The sequence below is a fragment of the Oxyura jamaicensis genome, chromosome 2, assembly GCF_011077185.1.
Source record: "Oxyura jamaicensis isolate SHBP4307 breed ruddy duck chromosome 2, BPBGC_Ojam_1.0, whole genome shotgun sequence".
Classification (NCBI taxonomy): domain Eukaryota; kingdom Metazoa; phylum Chordata; class Aves; order Anseriformes; family Anatidae; genus Oxyura; species Oxyura jamaicensis.
In genome coordinates, this window is record NC_048894.1 from 90,855,787 (window position 1) to 90,875,357 (window position 19,571).

At 38.7% G+C, this 19,571-nt stretch overlaps 1 protein-coding gene across 6 annotated transcripts in view; it reads right to left on the reverse strand.

Moving 5' to 3' along the window:
- The window catches only part of MOCOS (molybdenum cofactor sulfurase), a 232,342-nt gene that overhangs the window by 42,229 nt on the left and 170,542 nt on the right, over window positions 1–19,571 (reverse strand). For all 6 annotated transcript variants that reach the window (XM_035317368.1, XM_035317362.1, XM_035317363.1 and 3 more), the window contains one exon: window positions 12,504–12,703. In XM_035317368.1, coding sequence (XP_035173259.1) covers window positions 12,504–12,703 — 200 coding nt within the window. The remainder of the gene's footprint in view (window positions 1–12,503; window positions 12,704–19,571) is intronic.

Below are 19,571 nucleotides of genomic sequence, written 5' to 3' on the forward strand. Positions count from 1 at the left end.
ATTTTGTCAAATAAATTATTACTGTGCCTTAATGAAGGCCCTGAAATTTTATTCTAGCCTTGCCTAGCGTTAAGAAGTGAAATATGTGACATGACCCAATACCCTTTCTTCAATAACACTTCTAACTGTGATATATATTAATCTGTACAGTAGACAAAGATTGTTAAAACATAAAAATGCATGAATATTAGGGGAATATAGGGAAATATGGTTCAGGAGAACAAAGATAAATTAGCCATAAGATTTAGAATTAATCAATTTCTGTTATCACCACTCTGAAGCTTACAAAAGCACAGTAGGCGCCCTGCTGATCTTGGTGATGTGATGCACATTTTGTATTGAAAGCAATGAATGAAACCATGTAAAGCATCAGTACATGCAGCACTGCCAATCTGTCTGTCCCTTGAATACACGCTTGACTTTCCCTTGGACATATGCTTCTCTGTCTTCTTTAGCTTCACCCTAGAAATATGCTGCTTGGGGAGTTAATTTAATCTCTCTCCACAGTGTTACCACATAGCTAAACAAATAGAACATAAAACATCTGTTGCAGTTATTTCAATGAAGATAAGCTTATTTAAATAAAGCACATCTTTAAAACTGCCGTAAGGAGCAATAATGGGAACGGAGCTCAGGGTTATGAAATACAGCGTGCCGCTTGCAGCTCTGTCTGGAGTTGACTTTTGGGAGCCAGGAACATGTTCATCGATGAAGGCAGAGAAGCATGAATGGTACTAATGGTAAGTACACAGCTTTGTGTACTCAGATCATCAGCTTTGGTGGTTCCCTGGGTCTGACATTGGGAACCATTGTGCCTTGGCCTTTCAGAGCTTAAAGTCTACAATTAAACTGCAAAATGCATATGAAGAAATCTTACAGCACTTTTACCTATTTCAGTCAGTGAGGACATGGTAATGAAGCCATTGCAACATCTTGGGGTCTCTTCTGTCTCTCAGAGTCCCTTGGCATTCGTTACTTTTTCTGAAGCTGTCTACAGCAGGCCAAGCCCTGCAGGCTGCTTCACACCCCACCACATCTCATGTCAGATCATCCTGACTTTTGACAAGCAAAAGGTGCTTTTCACACTTCCAGGCTTTGGTCTTCGAGTTTAATAAACACACATGAATAAAGTCGATCTAAAAAATGTTTTGAAATACTTTTTTTTTTTTTTTTTTTTTTTTCAGACAGAATTCATTTTTTAAGCACAGTTGCCATCCTCAGCAAGTCAGCCTTTAGTGTTGCCAGACTGACCAAATGCTTACATTTATTTATTTATTTTTCATAGTGCTCTACCTAGTAAATACTATTAGAATTTTTATTATTATCATTATTTTGAAAACATTGAGGTGTGGAGGGTTTTATTTATTTATTTATTTATAACACTGCCCTACAACAGTTTCCTATTGGATAGCTGGCATTTTTGTTCATACTTAGGTAGACAGAAATGAGATTCTCGTGTATCTTGATTTCCTATTCTCTGTCACACTGCTGCACTGGTGACTCTTCTGCCTTTACTAAATGACTGACTTCTGCTATCCATTCACTTCAGGAGCTCTGCACAGGTCAGCTGCAGGGCATACGCTTTTCTCTGGCTTCAGATTCCATTGAAATAAGACTGAGAACGATGCTGTTACTGCAGGTAGATATTAAGTTAAGATTTACAAATAGCACATAGTTTTGCATTACTTCTAACCAACTAAGTCCAAGATTTTCACCAAGAATGATGGATTCTTTAGGAATCCCTGCTGAAGTCATTCCTTTAAGATCAAATTCTGTAGCTGTTATTCAAGTAACTACTTCTTATATGTGCAAGTTATTTTACTGAGTCTCGCAAGAATTATTCATATAAATGAAGGACCTTTTTATAATAGGTCATCAAATGTCCAGGAAAACAAACAAACAAACCAACAAACAAACAAAAAAAACTTATAAGTCAATACTGGCAGGTACTGTCCTTCAGGAACTGGGGCTGGAAATTCTCATTCTACTTTCTACAATGACCAAATTTCAGAGCAGTTTGCCTATCTGACACATTTGCTCATTAGAAGAATTTCACTGCACACCACTGATGGTTGCTTATAGAACAGGCTTCATGACACTGTGCTCCACATCCACTGGTAAATTAATTCACTGATTCATGGCATGGAATTGGAAAGAAAGTAAGCTAGCTCTTTCTGTCATCCAGCATTTGACTGTGAAATGTTGTTGCTGATGCAAATGCACACTTAATCTTGTTTAATATAATTTATAAGAAGTAGGTCAGAATTAAAAAAAAAAAAAAAAAAAAGATATATATATAAATATATATCAGCACTTGTTTCCAAATCATTTAGAAGGGGGAAAAAGTATTTTAGCTGAGTTACAGTACCAGTAAACTTGTTTAATAACATGGTTTACTGCAAGAGAGGCATTTTTTTTCTATCTCAAGGAAATAATTTCTACCTGGGCAGGTTTCTGCAATATTGATGAAACTGATCCTCTGTTGCTTATTGCATCTCTAGTTGTTGACAATAGTTTAAATTAATTGGTGAGTGGATGTAAATCTCTCTGGACTTTACACACATCCATCACGTACTCCAACCAAAAACTCCTTGGCAAATGGCAGTGGTGTATTAGACTGAGAAACTGAAATTTACTGAAATTGCCAAACCTGGTGCCCTGATAGTGGAAATGTTAACTTTCCAGGAACTTTGTTACTGATGCAATAATTTTATCTGCTGGTTTCAAAGACAGTCAAATAGCTGGTAAGACTGCCTGGGAGAGAAGCAGGTGGGAAACATCTGCCTAATTCAGAATACGTGGCTTGCCATTCTGCATGACTTCTCACCTAAAAGATGCCACATACATAACAAACTGTAGGTACTGTGTGCATAAAGGAATAACAAGAATTTTGCATTTCTGAGATCCAGAAGCTAGTAGATACTTTGGGGATGAGGGGATTATAAGGAAGAAATGAAACACAGTCTTGATTCTTAAAGGATGACCTCACATTTTTTCATCTGCCTTTTTCTTTCCTGTAGTATATGCATTGAATTAGGGCATGGGCTTAGTTGGAACATATATAATCTTCAGGAGTCCAAGATCCAGCTATTTGAAACTGAACAGGCTGAAAAGTAGGCTAAACACCTTGGGTTTGGCACCTCAATAGCCATGGGTTTCCCCTACCAATCATATTTGTGCTTAGCTTTTTCTTTTTTAAAAACTGCATTTGGTCATAATGACATTCTAGTTTGATGATAATGACAACCAGGAAAGGATTGATTCCAGGAAGAAAAGAAAAGGAAACTAAGCCTTCTGTGGCTTCCTAGCTCTGACTTCAACAGAGCTTCTCCTTGTCGGTAACAGGAAAAGGTTTGTATCTCTACATCCAACTGTGCATCCCTAGCTATCTTGCAGGCTGAAGGCTTTGGGGCAAACTGCTGCTAGCCAGGGAAGTGCAAGCCAGAGGTAAACAACACAGAAGATTAAGCTATAGGTAGTGTTGAGAAGGGTAAAGGGGAAAGTAGCAGACTAATACAAGTGGAAATAATGCTTAGGGAAAAATAAAAACAAAACACACAAAAACAACCAAGAAACCCAAAACAAACAAAGAAAAACGGGTGCAATGCATGACACTCTGAAGTCTGGAAATTCATGTCCCAGCCAAAACTTTCTTCACCTTTTTCCTTTCCTCTTAAATTACTTAAACCTTCTTTTTTCTCTATTTATTCCCTGAAAATGAAGATAATTCTGTTTCATTTCCACATAGCGAGGTTAAAATACCATGATGGACTGTGTTGAAATATTACTTAAATTATGGCCATATAGGTTCCTATACAGGATTTCTGGGAGGACGGGGTGGGCGGGCAGGAAGATGCAAGCAAGGTAATATGGAAGGTGGAGCCAGGCTCTCCTTGTCTTCAAAAATTCAGTGGTGGACTGTAACTGGACGCTGCATGCATTCAAAGGCAGCTGATTTGCTTCTACCAAGATCTAGAAAAAAAGGAATGCAGCAGAAGCCATCGAAAATGCAGTCCTCTTGCTGCTACCATGGGGTTTCTTTTCACATTTCTCCCCTGTGTAACGAGGCCTGCAGTTATAGCCACAGTTTAGCCCTGTGACTACAGAGGAAATATTTAGCCTCCCTCATTCATCTTAGATTCTGTCACCTGAACAACTATGAGCATCTTTTTTTTATCTCCTTTGCAGTTTCCTTAGCAACATGCAAGGACACTCCACAGAAAGTGGTGTCAGGCAAAATCTTCAGCCTAGGCTTTCACGGAGCTTTCTAACCTTGACCAGCGCTGATGAGCAGCTTAACAGGACGCAGTTTCAAGCACACCATCTCACAAGCGTCTTCATCCCCTGCAATGACATGTTACAAAAAGCAACTCGACTACTACTCTGCCATGACTTCCTCAACAGGACAAGCTACATCATCTGTTAACTAGGTTTGCAGTTCCCACACTGAATCTCTCAAGTGTGGCATCTCCTTACTCTCAGTCAGTGATCCCCCACCTAGATCAATGAAAATGTCTCCGGTACCGTGATCCCCTCGCTGTAAGGGCTGTCTCTGGGTGCCCAGTGCTACATAACTGTTATCTTATAAACAAACATAAGCAAAGATCCAGATTTTAATGGCATTTCTTGCCAGTTTGAAATAACACGGTGCCATATATTGACAAGCCAATGTGGTTTACTGCATCCCTGCTGTCTCCCTGCATAGGAAACATCCACAGCGCAATTGGAAACTAATTAGAACCAAGGAAATTAGTGGAGGTTCAACACGAATCTTCACAGCAATCTTTTCCTCCTTGTAATCCTGTTTGCATTCTATTGCACTGGTCCATCCGCTGCCCCTGGCTTCCTGAAATCAATGGCTAAATCCATAGCGAAAATCAATAGTGAGCAATCACCCCAGTAATTTTTTAGGTAGCTATTGGGAAGATGGCCAAAAATCCCATTAGGCCTTTTAAGAACACTTTTCTTTCCCTGAGTCATCAGAATTAATATAATGAGTGGATGTGCTTCTGAAAGCATTAGTGTAGCTAACTCAGGGTCGTCTGACCAGCTCTGCACAGACATTCTTAGCTGGAATTAACAAATGCTGAATTTCCATTTTTTCTGTCCCCCGAGAAAAAAGCCTGAACCTCTCCAAGCTGCAAACCTGAATGATTGTTTTATATGAAAGTAAAAAGTATCAGTAGGAAAAAATAATAAAAAAAAAGGATTAAAGTTTGAAGAACAACAAAGATCTCCTGCTCAGTAACCTCCTATGAAGACTTATTTCACATAAATACTGCTCCTCATTGCTGAACAGCAACCCACTTTCTCCTGCAGGGATGTGATATGAATGTCCAGACAAATCCAGATAGCTAGTACCAGACACTAGTCAGATCAAACAGAGCTGGTTACAGCTTCCTCTTCATGTGAAATACTGTAGCTCCTTTGTTTTCCCTTCCCCCTCCTTGTCCCCCCCACTCCTCTAATGCCCATGTTCTCATTGCTCTAATTCTGTATCTATATAACAGATGCACAATGAAGTGGACCCAGGCCACCAGTGAAACAGAGGGTGTTGCCTAAGACACATAGAGCAGTATTTCAGGAAATCTACCCTCTTCGGGTATTGCAATGCTCCTTTTATAATGTAAAAATAAGTAATGATATGAATATCTATCCATCCAGCTCTGCTTACGTACAGATGTATCTATCTGCCACTTTACATCTCAGGATATTAACATATTTTCTGTCCATTCCTGAGAGGTTAGGAAGTGCTATTGAGGTAATTTTATAAGTGGTAAAGACAGGCATTGAATCCCTCAAGGTGGCACAGAAGGATTATAGCAGAAGCAGGGGATAACAGCAGCATATTGTCAGGTTCCTGGCTACTGATGCATGTCTAGTTAAGCAGGTTTTTAAAACATCATTTATTTACCTTTAGGAACTGTTATGTGCATTCCCCATCCTGTCTTTGTCCCATATTATTTCTGTTTGCAGGCTTGTCTAAATGCAGACAGGCAGAGTAACTTCAACATGCTCGTACTGCTGTCTCTTTCCTAAGTCACCTCTCTCCTGTACAACAGCATTTCTGACTGCTTCTCCAAATCTTCTCTGCCTCAGATGGCTGGAATCTCCTATTTTGCTGCTTTCCTGCCTAAACTTGTCTCTCTTTCTTTGCCCAATCCTTGTAATAATAAACACTTTGGCTGCATTGTGGGAAATTTAGGTTCATCACTAGGATATACTTTGTAGTACTGAATATAGCTAAGTTCCAGAACAAACTGGTTCCAAAGGCTGTGGAAAGGTTCAGATTAAGATGATCCTATCTTAGCACACAGGGATGGTGGTAGCCCCTCACAGTCCTAATACCTATTAGGACTATGGTCCTAATACCTGTCTTGCCCCCTTTAGATCTTCTCAAATCACAGGCATGAGTTTGGCTTGGCTGCTCAGCTACTTACAAAATAATAAACTGCCGCAGTGTGCTTTGGATACAGAAGGATAAATGGGGCTAAAAAGAAAATATAAATACTTAGGTTTCTAGGGGGAGTCTCATTCTGTTTTTGCCCTCCTCTTATACTCCTAGCATGTCAACACCGGAAGAAAGAGGCTACGAGGGTAGACGTGGTGCCGTGGTGAGATGCTCCGCGGCTGTTCTTATGTCTAAGTGATCTGGGGCCACGTGTTCTGATGGATGACCCTGATCTGCACTTTAAGATGATAGAAAATAGAGGCAGGACATGAAAAAACAAACAAGTCCACCATTGAGTCAACCCTAACATTAACTCAAGGAAGGTGGAGATAGAAGAAAGGTGGGTGAGACAGTGGGCTGATGCCATAATAAGAGCAGTCATCAGATTGTATTATAGATTTGCACTGAAGGGACACACACTGGAAGTTATCCGCTGAGAAGCATTGATAGGGTTTTCTTGAGAAATGAATAAAGAGAGATAAGTTCAAAGTCCAGCCCTCCCCTCACTTTATCTGGGCTGATGAGAGTGAGCCAGGACATGCTAATGCAAGCTCCTAGACAAAGCTGATCATAATCTAGTTGAGCAGGGTTCTCAATCCTGAGAGGCAAAACTCATCCATATGCAGCAGTACAGGAGAGCCTTCCCTAGGCAAACCAAAGTGTTTACATTCTCTGTCTCTGGCAGCTGATTCCTCTTATAGCAGTTTGTCTATCACACACAAGTGTGAAATGGCAGGCAAGAAGGCTGGGACTGCTAATGGACTGATGCTCAATCCCTTCCTGACAGGATTTTTAGGAGGCACAGCAGGCAAGTATGGAAACTTCTGCAGGTGAGGCAATCATGGCAAAATACATCTGCTTAGCTTCTGGCTTCAAGCAAAGCAGGCAGTGTGAAAAAGAAGAGCTATGATGGTTTGGTCACTTTTTAAACTCATAACACACAGGAAAAAACAAGAGGAAAACAAATGTCTCAGCAGTGTAGATAAGAGCCCTCCAGGGCACAAAACTCAACAGATGTTTTAGGTGAAATTCCATCTGCCCATCTCTGCCCTTACCCCTTTCCACTCTTCCAGCTCCCACACTGACTTTACAGAATGAAATGTGAAAGGCTATTAAAATCAATCTGCAACCACCTACTAAATTTATAAAGAACATTTAACAGATCTCTCCTCCTTATGAGAACAAAGAGAAAAACTTAAAATACTATTATCATAAAATGCCACCCATAGCAGCGGTGTTTTTTTTTTCTTTTCTTTTTTTTTTTTTTTTTTTGTTCAAATCTGCAAATAAAAGGGAACATACAGCTTCACACTTTGACCTGATTTGTAAGAAATCCACTTTCTTGTGTCCATGATTGTTGTTTCAAATCAATATTGTTCCCTTACAGCTGTTCCATCTCCTTTTTAGCAGTCAAAACAGGCAAGAGCCTCTGCACACATTATGGAGTTATATGCAAGACTTTGATAAATATGATGGCAAGGATGCAAACTGAAGCTGAGTCATTGCTGCCAGTGTTTCAAAGACTGGAAGGACTTGGGGATGTGTAAACACATGACATTTGTATATTCTGAAGATTGCAAATATTCTCTATTAATAAATGAGCCAATGGTGATTTGCTGCATGAAGAGTCTCAGGATTAGCTCAGCACTGAATGTATACATGACCCCATTTTCATGACATCATAAAATCCCTTTAATGTCTAGGGCTAATTGCTTCTTTTTCTGGAAGCTTTACAATGAAAGAGAAGATTGGCAGCTTGCTGCTTTAATGTCAACTCTGTTGCTTCCATCCTGCACCACTGACTTAAGAGGTCCTTTGTCTCTACCTCTACATTTTCTCACCTTTCCAAAGCACCAGCTTGTCACTTCATTAACAGCAAAAACTATAATGCAGGAGAATTACCCATTCTTAAGTTGGTGAATATATATGATGAAGCTGTTTGGTATAAAGGCCATCTTCATATTCTCAACTTGACATGTATTCATCATAGTTTTACTCCTGTTCATAACTGGGCCTTTTTGGTGCTGCAGTGCAAATGAACACATAACATAAAATGACAGACATGCTACTGTGGAGGACGAGCAGCCCACATGAAAAGAATACAGGTATCTCCCCACCTCATTTGAAGAATAAATTACTACAAATACTAGTCTACAGAGACAGCTTTTTACTGGAGGAAATCACTTTAATGGGAAATATTTGGTGCAGGTCAAAGAAGGAAATTTAATGTGCTTTCAGTGTCAAAAGACAAGAGGCTTATATAGATTTCAGAACTTCAGTAGTTTTATCCCTAGATAAGGAAATGTTTCTTCATGAAAAGTTTGAAGAAAAAAAAAAAGCACAGAGCTTTTGAGTGTTTGAAGCCTCCCAGACCCTCTTCCTTAATTGTTTCAATTACCATTTAGAGGAAAAAAACTAAACCAGTAATTAAACTGTCCATTAAACCAATGATACATACACTATTCAAAGCAAGTTCTTTCATATGTAGTACTCTAAAACAGTGATAGCCTTTTGACAGCCTTTAGTGATAGCAATCACAAAGAACCGTTTGAAAGAAAAACTAATAATTCAACCTCCCTAATTATTTCACTCCCACCACTTCTTAACACCTAGGTGTTCTGTGTCATATATATTGGGACAGGAGGCTGTCAAAAACAATGCCATCACTGAGACTGCAATCATGGTATAGTCTCATCTGTGTGTCTCGCTTTAATGAAACTGTTTCATTTGATCTTGAGTGATGCAATGAAGATTTTATTCAAGGATGAATCTGAGACTGCACCTATTCCTATTGGTGTAGTTGACCCCATGTATGTAATTCAAGCATGCTTGTGTTTAGTGGCAGCACAGTCATGTTAACTGGGGTCAATTATACCCTGGTAACAGTGAGAAATGGATTTCAATAATAGTAGTAGGTAAGAACAGCTCTCCTCCCAAATGCTACACAAATGAAGGACATGTTTTTTTCCCTGCTTTCATTTTCAGTGGCATTGTGAAATGTCATGTATTTCACTGCATGCCTTTCACAACCTAAATATCTTGGACTTAGCTCAGACTTCTGAGTATCATGCAAATTATGTAAATCCTGAGGCTTAAATATAAACTCTGTATCCCCTGAAGACACTGCCTACTTCTAAAGCATTTCTTGCCAATCTCAAATGTTCAGAATGGAATGGAATGGAATGGAATGGAATGGAATGGAATAGAACAGTCCATTTGGAAGGGGCCTACAAAGACCATTGAGTCCAACCGCCTGACCACTTCAGGGCTCACCAGCAGTTGAAGCACATCCATGAGGGCATTGTCCAAATGCCTCTAACATTGACAGGCCTGGGGAATCAACTGCCTCACTAGGAGCCCATGCCAGTGTTTGACCACCTCCTAGTAAGGACATTTTCCTGATGCCTGCTCTGACTGTCCCCCCACACAGGACAGGCCTTCCAGACCCTTTCACTGTCTGTCTTGCCCTCCTCTGGCCGCTTTCCAGGACCTTAACGTCCTTGTTATGTCCTGGAGCCCAGAACTGCACACAGGACTCCAGGTGAGGTTGCACCAACACTAAGTATAGTGGGAGAATAAACTGCTCCAAACCTCAGCATAGTATTTTCTCTGGTATCAGTTAGTCACCTTGTCCTTTTCAGGCTATCAGATGCTGACGTCCAGCCACACTGTGCTCTCTACAATGAGGCACATAACAATTGCCTGTCAGGAAGACAAATAGAATTGGTTGGATGCCTGGTTATAAGTAATTAATTATAGATGAGATATCATCCATAAAAGAATAGGACATTCTGTCTTTTGTCTTTTCATATACAAGCTGAAATACAATCAGAGTCATTAGTTGGTATCCACTAGTAGGTATGTAAAATAGAAATGTCATCCAATTTTTCCTTCATTAAAAATTCCCCAAAATGTTTTCTGAAACTGTGTTCTCCTAACTCCACTAGATGACATTATGCACTTGAACTGACCAGTAAATCCATGTGAATGTGCAGATCACGGACACGATCAAACTAGGGTACATCGTTTCATTTCTATACATTTAATAGAAGTATTAGATTAAGCTTTGATTTGAATAAGCCTGTCTAATTTTAGACATGCATACAAGTAGTGCCTCAGATATGAATGGAGATGAGATTACACTGTCAGTATGATGAAGCTTGCTCTCTACTGTATGAGTTTTCTTTGTCATCATAGAGAGGGAGCAAACATTTTTCTCCCCCATAACTGCTCTAAGAAGTCTGTGAAATAATTTAATTCCATAAAGAAGCCAATTACATATATCACACATTGTACAGCTTCGGAACTAATAGTGATGTTGCTTGTTAATTTCTAAAAGTTATTAAATTGCACATTATTTTAATTAAACAAAGTAATCTAACTGGCACTGCAGATGTGACTGGTATGTATTTGAAAACTTTACAGTTCCTCATTCAATATACTCATGCCAGAAATGATGACAATGTGGTGAATAGAGCAATCCAGATGATACAGATCAATAAAGAAGCTTTTTATGAGCAGCCACTGCAGCAAACAGGCACAATGGAGGCATGACTATAAAATCATTTTTCTTCTTTGAGGGTACAGTTGAGTTTAAAAAAGTGAAACAGGCAGGATCCATTTTTACTGAAAAATGGTGAAAATTAGAAGTGCAAATAAAGGCTTTGGTTTTAACCAAGGGACAGAAGAAAAACCAGAGTGTTGGTAGAGTGTTTTACTAACTCAGTGGTGTTAAAATCACTGCATTTTCCTAAACATTGCAACACACATTCAAGACTGTATAAATGGCTAATTGACTCCTAAAATGTGGACTTCTTGGAAACAAAACTTGACGAATCTTTGAGATTGGTAACAGAGCCCAGTGATTTTTAGAAGAGGTATACAAAGAAGAGCTTATCTATATATTTGCCCTTCTCACGTTCATCAGTGTGGCAAGTACCTTAAAAATTTACACAACTCCATATCGGCAGGCTGCCAAGTAACTGTTTCACCTCTCTTCTCCCTTGTGTATAAATTTGTCTTCCTGTGTATTCTCGTAGACATTTCTCTGTGTTTCCCTCCAAGAGCAATGCACCTATGCAACTAGCTGGCAGAGCAAGGCAGTTTCTGAGATAGCAGCTGCCAGTTATTGACAGCTTTGAAAAATCAAGGTCATGAACTTGACCTGTGGACTTATTCAATAGGCAGCCAATAAACAGAATAATTAAGCTGAACCAGAGCATTGTGTTTTTTTCTGGCTTCTGTTGCTGAGCAAGTGAGCTACGTTACCCTGTTACCCACTGCCTGCGTTTCCTGAAATGCACAGTCATACATGGTTACTGCCAGCTTCTCACTGATAAACAAGATACTGAAAGGTGGAAAAGATTCAGAAAAATTCATGTTGCAGATACTCAGAACACCTGATACTCAGATACTCAGAAATATACTGAAGATAATTCAGATACTCAGAAATAAAGACTAGAGAAACTTACCGCGAAATACAAAATTTAAGGAATTTTTGAGCTTGAATCTCACTTATAGTACTTACACTGAACATTCAAATTTTAAATAAAAATACCATAGTGGTTACTTGTTGCTTCCTCAGGAATATTACAAGAATGTAATTCTTAGAACCAAAGGAAGAAGTGAAATCCTCTCTCATGGGTGACTGCAATACTTTGAGATCTGATTTCATTTGTACATGAAAGCTCCCAAGGCAATCTCTTATATCACCTTTTCTAGATCTGCCCTTCATTCCCAATTTTGAGTACTCTGATGAAGGAAGTCAACAAGAAACCAAACTACCTAGTCTCTTTACATCCAGTTAAAACAGCCCACTTTCAAACTTGATATTGGTTATCATGCACTTTGCATCGTGCTAGTATTATTTATTGGATTCTCTCTCTACAACTTTAAAAACAGTGTGTGTATGTTGTGCAGAACTATGAAGAAAGAAAACCAAAACCTCAGAAGGGACTATGACAGAAAAAAATATTTCCTTTAGGATAAAGAACTCAATGTAAATATGCTTAAGATGCAAGCAGAACACTCAAATAAGGCAAAAGAAAAATACCTGTGAAAAGCCGATCACCTCTCCATTTTCATCGAGCACGTTGAAATTAATGATCGGACCCTGGACATCTGGATTGCTGAAATCTGTGTCACTGTAAATACGTACTACAGGTGCCCCATTGGCATATTTTAAGGTAGACAGCACATTATAGGTGTAATGAGTTAATGCAAAGGTGTGTTGTTTTATTTTCTCCATTCCACCTACAAAAGAAAAGTGCACAAACATATCAGATACCTTATTTTTATGGAAATGTAAAAAAGGAAGATTTTTCAGAATGGTATAGTTGGGAGCTAACTAGTACAAAATTGGTAGGTTTGGGTTCCTTTAAATGAGTATACCATTTCCCAATATTTCTTTCCTCATACACAAACTTCAGAAGTACTGTTACACCAAGTACTTATCTGCAATTAACCTACTGGAGAATCTAAAGTTACACTGAAATGGATTCATGTGCATTACAACATCGATAGTTCCAGTCTATACATATCACTAAGATGTCCTGGCATAATTAATTTGAAAAACGGGTTTTGCTCCACATTTGGCTCTGTAGACCATAGGAATGAGGCATCAGTCCTAGCACATCACAGAAAGCAAACTGCTATGTCTAAGATAAAATAAAAATACTAAAATTCTAAATCAAATGATAAAATACAGAAATACAGGTCTCAGTCTATCTACAAGGAATTAACTTGAATATCGAAGAAATATTCCTCTAAGCCTGTTATTTTTTTATTTTTTTCCCCTGGATAAAAAGAATGAGGATGTTGTGAACACCTCATTGACTGCACCCATGCAATTTATTTGCTTGAGAGAAGTTCTGCAGAGAAGATCTTACAGACCTTGGCCTGGAAAAAGCATAAAGAGGGGATATGTTCTTTGCTTTTTTTTTCTTGCTCCACTGAGCAGTTTGGAAAAGAGGACTGCACAGATTTCCTGGCAGATGGAGACCTCTGCTACATCTCAGCTTTCTAAGGGAAGCTTGTGTCTCTGTTAGATGCCCCTATCAAAATGTCTTCTCAGAGGATATACCAGAGGATGATGAACCATGGTCATGTACGGCCTCCGGGATATTTCAGTTCTCTGCAGGAAACTAAAACATAAACTGATGAAGCAGGTTGCGATATTCACTAGAATATGCCACTGCAAGGAGACCAGGGTATGATACTAAATACCATATATAAGAAGAGGAATAAGAGCATGAGTTAACAGACAGCAGTTTGTCCATGGAACAAGAAAAGTGCAAGTAAACTTCAAAGTAAAAACAGAAACCCAATCAATTTGCATCTTTATGGAAGTTAATTAGATTATAAGAATATATTTTAAGAAACAAAATATTTTAAGCAGCACAGGGAGATGCATGGAAGTCTAACATGTTTAACCACAATCAAATCTCCACTGAAGACAGTTGACATTTTGGCTGAAAACCCCAAGTGGTTTCTATTATTCATACTATATGTTGCAGTATGATAGTCCTACATCTTGTGAAAAAAAAAATCTTCAAAAGCCTTGTGAAGCAGAATAGTGTTTTTCTTCCTCAGTTTTAGACCCAGAGTATTTTCTGTAATGGTGTCATATTTGAGGTATGTGAACATTACTGAAACTTAAAAAGATGCTTGACATCTTCTTTTACTTTCTTTTTTTAAACTGCATATCTATGAATCTCACGCCAACTTGTGTGCTTACAATTGTTGTATCAGAATACCATTTTGTATTTGAATTTCTGTAAACTTCTACAGGCTGATATAATTCCCCTTTCTTGGACAGAAATCTGGTCGTTGACTTTTATACATTCACTTGTAAAAGTCATTTATAGATGTACAAAAAGGAAAGAATAAAAAAGAAAGATATCTTTCTGCTGACATATAGAAGAATTACAGAAACTTCTGTTATTTCACTCTTCTTGAAGCTTCTATATTGTGTGCTATCTCCTTTAGATAAGTGAGGAGAGCAGACAGTGAAAGCATACAAACAGATTAGATATAACGTGGAAGCACATATTTTCGGTGCTAAAGAAGAATAAAGACAAGTAAGGTATTTAATGAGATTCTAACATATGAAGCACTTTCAGGAAATGTTGCCAGAAGCTAATCAGTACAATTTCTAGATGTTAGCCACAGTAAACTTGGCAAGCATCTCTAGAACACTTTGGTCCAAAAGACAGTTTGTATTTTCAGAGTCTTTGAGAAGAGAAGATTGCCTAGTTAAGAGATGTTCTAGTCATTGTTTGGTAGAAGTTAAGAGTATTGAAATTTTAAAATGGCTATTTCTCAGCAATTGCCAGAAAGTAGCTGTCTTAAGAGAAGTGACTGCCTTGTCAGCTTCTGTGATGTCTGTAATCTCCTGATTCAGAGCTTTTCCAAATTGGCAGGAATATTTTAATGGAAGATTAAACTACTGTCGTCGTGTCTCGTTGAAGAAATCTCTTATTCAGAAATTTCAGTCTCTCATTCACAGCAATCATCCTGCTATCATTTCTATATTGTTTTCAGCCATTCTCTTTTAAAGTTGCTTAATCACATTTCCTTGTTCATTAGTGAGAGACTGATGAGCCTCTTCATTATTTATTCTGACAAATCCAAATGCAACACCCTGCAGTTGCTTTGCTGCCCCATGATTGGAGAGAGGAAGCAGTGTTGCCAGGGTCCCATATTTTTAAGCAGCAGAATAGGCTGTGATTAGGTCTGATGTCAAAAACCCTGTGAAACAAATGCCAGCAATATGAAGTTTGTTCTGGCAGAAAAAAAAAAAAAAAAAAGAAAAAAAAGAAAAAAAAGAAAAAAAAAAGGTATATTTGGAAAATAGTTGTGATTTATTTTTATTTTGCTAAACAAAATGATCTGTACCGTCTCCTGCATAAATCCTGTGTGCTTACCTCATCCCCCTCTCCCCACTAGGGAAAAGAATATGAGGGAGAGAAAAAAAAAATATCAGAACAAATCTTTGGCTTCTAACATGATCTAAGGACTTGCATTATTGCATATAGTCTCACATTTGGGGTGACAGAAGTTAAACTCATTGCTTGACTGAGCCTGTCTAAGGTAAAAGTATACACTTCTGTTCCATCTTCAGTGCAACATTCTATTATACCTAAATAAATTTCCAGTATTCACAGCAGGGAAACAGTTACCAGGTAATTTCCAAGCAAATATGGCTCAAGACATGGACGTCAATAGGACTTCCTGCTTGCTTCTTCTGTTGAGCTGTTTTCCTGGCACCCTTACACACTGTAAGCTCCCATTCCTCCAGCAGTGATGAGCAGCAAGTTTGCAAAGCAACGAAATCGACTGAGAGAGAATGTTGTTCCCTACCTTTTTGGGTATGCACACATGAGCCACCTATCGCGGGATAACCCACAGATAAGTTTACAATGTCAGCCTTTTCATAGTAGTTGCATGTGTGCACACTCCTTTTCCAGAGACTGTGGGACAGTTTAATTCTCAGGAAGAGACGAGCGAGTTACCACACACTTACAAGTGGGTAAGAACAGTGCATTCAAGCTGTGCAAGATGCACGATTGGCACCAAGGAACTCTAAACCCACCACCTGGCTTCTGCTGATAAATTCTTGTATTTGTATGGCCTCTGTCTTGTTATCTGTTTATTATATTCAAAATAGAGTAAGATTTTATTTTTCCAGAGGAATTTTATCTATGGCATTTTACCTAATCAGAGAAATATAGAGATACAAACGTCCAGTAAGTATTCAGTGTAGAATGCTTTTGAGTTAGTATAGCCCTAGTTTTGCATTGCTGAAGTGGCAAACACGTAACGGCATATATTACAAAACGGCAAACAATCTCCTCTCTGAAACAACCAGAATTTCAGGCATATGTCAACATCTGTAAAAGATTTTGAATACAGAGATTAAGATAAAGCAGAGACTGAAATTGAGCCTCTAGAATGAAAGCTCTGGTGCTTAAGAGTTTTCAGGCTGCACTCAGGAACCTCTGTGATCTGCATCCAAATACATTTCTTATCTCTCTTATTATGAGAAATTAAATATTGGAGATAAAGAAGAAGGGAGCCATAAATCACATATACTGTTATTTTTCTAACTTACTGGGAAAGCAAAACAAAAAAAATAATAAAAAACCACAGTTGAAGCTTAAGTGAACAAATTCTCTGTTATTCCACTACATCCAAGCTCACATATATCTTTGGATAAGAAAGAGATCAGCGTGATTCATTATTCTTCAGCATAACCTAACAGATAGCAATGAGGCAGAGAAATGATGAGCTGAAATCTCATCAAACTAACGAGCAGGGAGTGAAACAAAGATGTAGCCACCTCCTAATAAATCCCAAACAAGACAGATCACCACGTGGGACCCGTGAGTCAATGTGCTAATGAAGCCACGGAACCTGCAAATCCTGTCAAGCATTTGGACTACTTCCTCCCCTTCCTCCAAGAAACGTACATCAAGATTCATTTCTGAGCCTTTTTTTTTTTTTTTTTCACCTAAAGTGCAACCCTGAAATGTGATAAATACAGAACTAAAAGAGTAAATAATAATCAAATAACAACACATTAAAAAAAAAAAAAAAAACTTGAACACTTGTTCTTTAGTAGAGCCCCTACATTCATTAATAAAACTAATAATTATACACACTCCTGATAGATTTTTTTTTTTTTTCTGAATTATGAGAACAGCTGTCCTAGGTCAGGCCAAATCTAGCTACCACCTGTCTCTCAGAGTGAGGAGTAGCAGATGCTTAGGGAAAAGATAAATGAACAACAACAAGAAAAAAAGTAACTTATAAGCAGACATTATTGATGGATTAAATAAACAATATAAATACAAAAATACATGAGAATGAGCTTACAGATGGGCTAATAGCAACTAAAAATTACTTTTGTAAACATACTAAAGACATAAAAGCCCCTTATGGAACTTAAAAATTAAAATGAATACATTGACGTTTCATTGGAGTCAACAGAAATGAGCTCTTCTAATTTAACACCATTTCAATATTGGTCATAACAGTTAGCAAATTTAGTTCATTAAAACTCAACATAAAACACTGTAACTGGCATATCAGCAAATTCATAAAACCATCCATCATTCACCCTCACAGAAAATGTATAAGGCCTGTACAGATTGCAAAACCTTTATTCACACTGACTCACAGGAACAGTCCAATCAACTTGATCTATAAAATATGTGTAATAAAAATTGATTTCAGGAGTGCAAAGTGGGGTGGATCATGACTGCTTCTGCAACTGAGGTGACTGCACTGTGAGCAAGAAGGGAAAAATCTGTGTCCCCAAATGTAGCTGGCACGTTGAAAGGAGGTGATTCTCCCCCTCTACTTCACCCCTTGTGGCTGAGACCCTACTTGGAGCACTGTGTTCAGCTCTGGGGTCATCAGCACAAAAAGGACACGGACCTGTTAGAGCAAGTCCAGAGGAGGGCCATAAGGATGACTGGAGGGCTGGAGCACCTCTGCTGCGGAGACAGGCTGAGGGAGTTGGGGTTGTTCAGCGTGGAGAAGAGAAGGCTTTGAATAATCTTATAGCGCCTTATATAGGGACAGACTTTATCGGGGAGTGTAGTGACAGGAAAAGGGGTAATGGCATAAACTGAAAATGGGTAGGTTTAGATATAAGGAAGGAATTCTTCATGATGAGGGTGATGAGGCCCTGGCACAGGTTGCCCAGAGAAGCTGTGGATGCCCCATCCCTGGAGGTGTTCAAGGCCAGGTTGGATGGGGCTTTGGGCAACCTGGTCTAGTGGGAGGTGTCCTTGCCCATGGCAAAGTGGCTGAAATGAGATGATCTTTAAGGTCCCTTCCTACCCAAACTATTCCAGGATCTCGTTTACAAACAAAACAAACCAAAATAAACCAAAACAAAAAAACTGTTTTACCATGCATAGATTATAGCAGGTTATTTTTTTTTTATTTTTTTATTTTTCTGAAATTATAATGTAACAAAAAGAAAAAGGAAATTTTAGGTATGAAACTGTTGCCTTTCTTGCAAAATCAATGTCCAGGCTGAAATTTTAGATGGACTCTTGTAACTCAGTCACATACTTACAGCATCCAAAATGGAGAGCCATATTACACTTTCAACACTACTAAATCCATGGAGAATTCAATGAGTAATAAGGGGACCTTTTACTCTCTCAACACTAATTCTTTGCATAATAGCTTAAATCCTTTTATTCTCCTCCTTCTCCCACACCATCTCAATAGTTTAAGACTGTGGGAAGCAACTGCTTAATCCTCTATTCAGAATGTTATTCTGAAACCAAACATGAAACACATATTCGGTGTTTATCTTAATGAACAGAAGGCTCTTTGATGCCCCATCTCCCACTTCTTTCAAGCAGCTAATTCATGCTCTGTTTTTATATGGTAAGGGAAGCTAGAAGTCTTTGTTCCAAATAAAATGAGCAGAACATTCTGAAAGAAGCAGCTCCTCATTTTCAAACATATTCATCATAATGAGGAATATTTTTCCTTTTTTTAAAAAACTCTTCAGAGTAGTATGGGAGAGGAGATGTACATGGCAGCTGGGTGGCTTGCTTTTAGTCTGTTTTAATTACAGGTACAATTCAATTTGAGTTAACTGCTTGTTAGACTGAAAACTAATAATTCAAATCTGCTCCAGGTAGGAGACATTTGATTTACTGTTCGCTTTTGTTATAAGATTACCTTTTTGAGTGTATGTGTGTGTGTGTGCATGCGTGTGTATGGGGGGGGAGTGTCCTTTTTTTCCCTTTTGTGAGCCCAAGCTATACTCTCAACAGATTAAATCATTTCAGGGTAACTTTTCAAACCAAAAAGCCAGCAACATAAAAGATGAGAGAACTACACCCGTAGGGAAGTCTGCTGTCACCCGTAGGGAAGTCTGCTGCCTCCCTGGGGCTGGGGTCAGGGATGTCACCAGAAGGCTTCTCAACCTGGTTTGCCCCTCTGATTACTACCCGCTACTGATAGTCCAGGCTGGCAGTGATACCACTGATGAGAGAAGCCTGAAGGCTATCAAACGGGACTTCAGGGGGCTGGGAGGGTTAGTGGACGGAGCGGGAGTACAGGTGGTGTTTTCACCCATTCCTACAGTGGC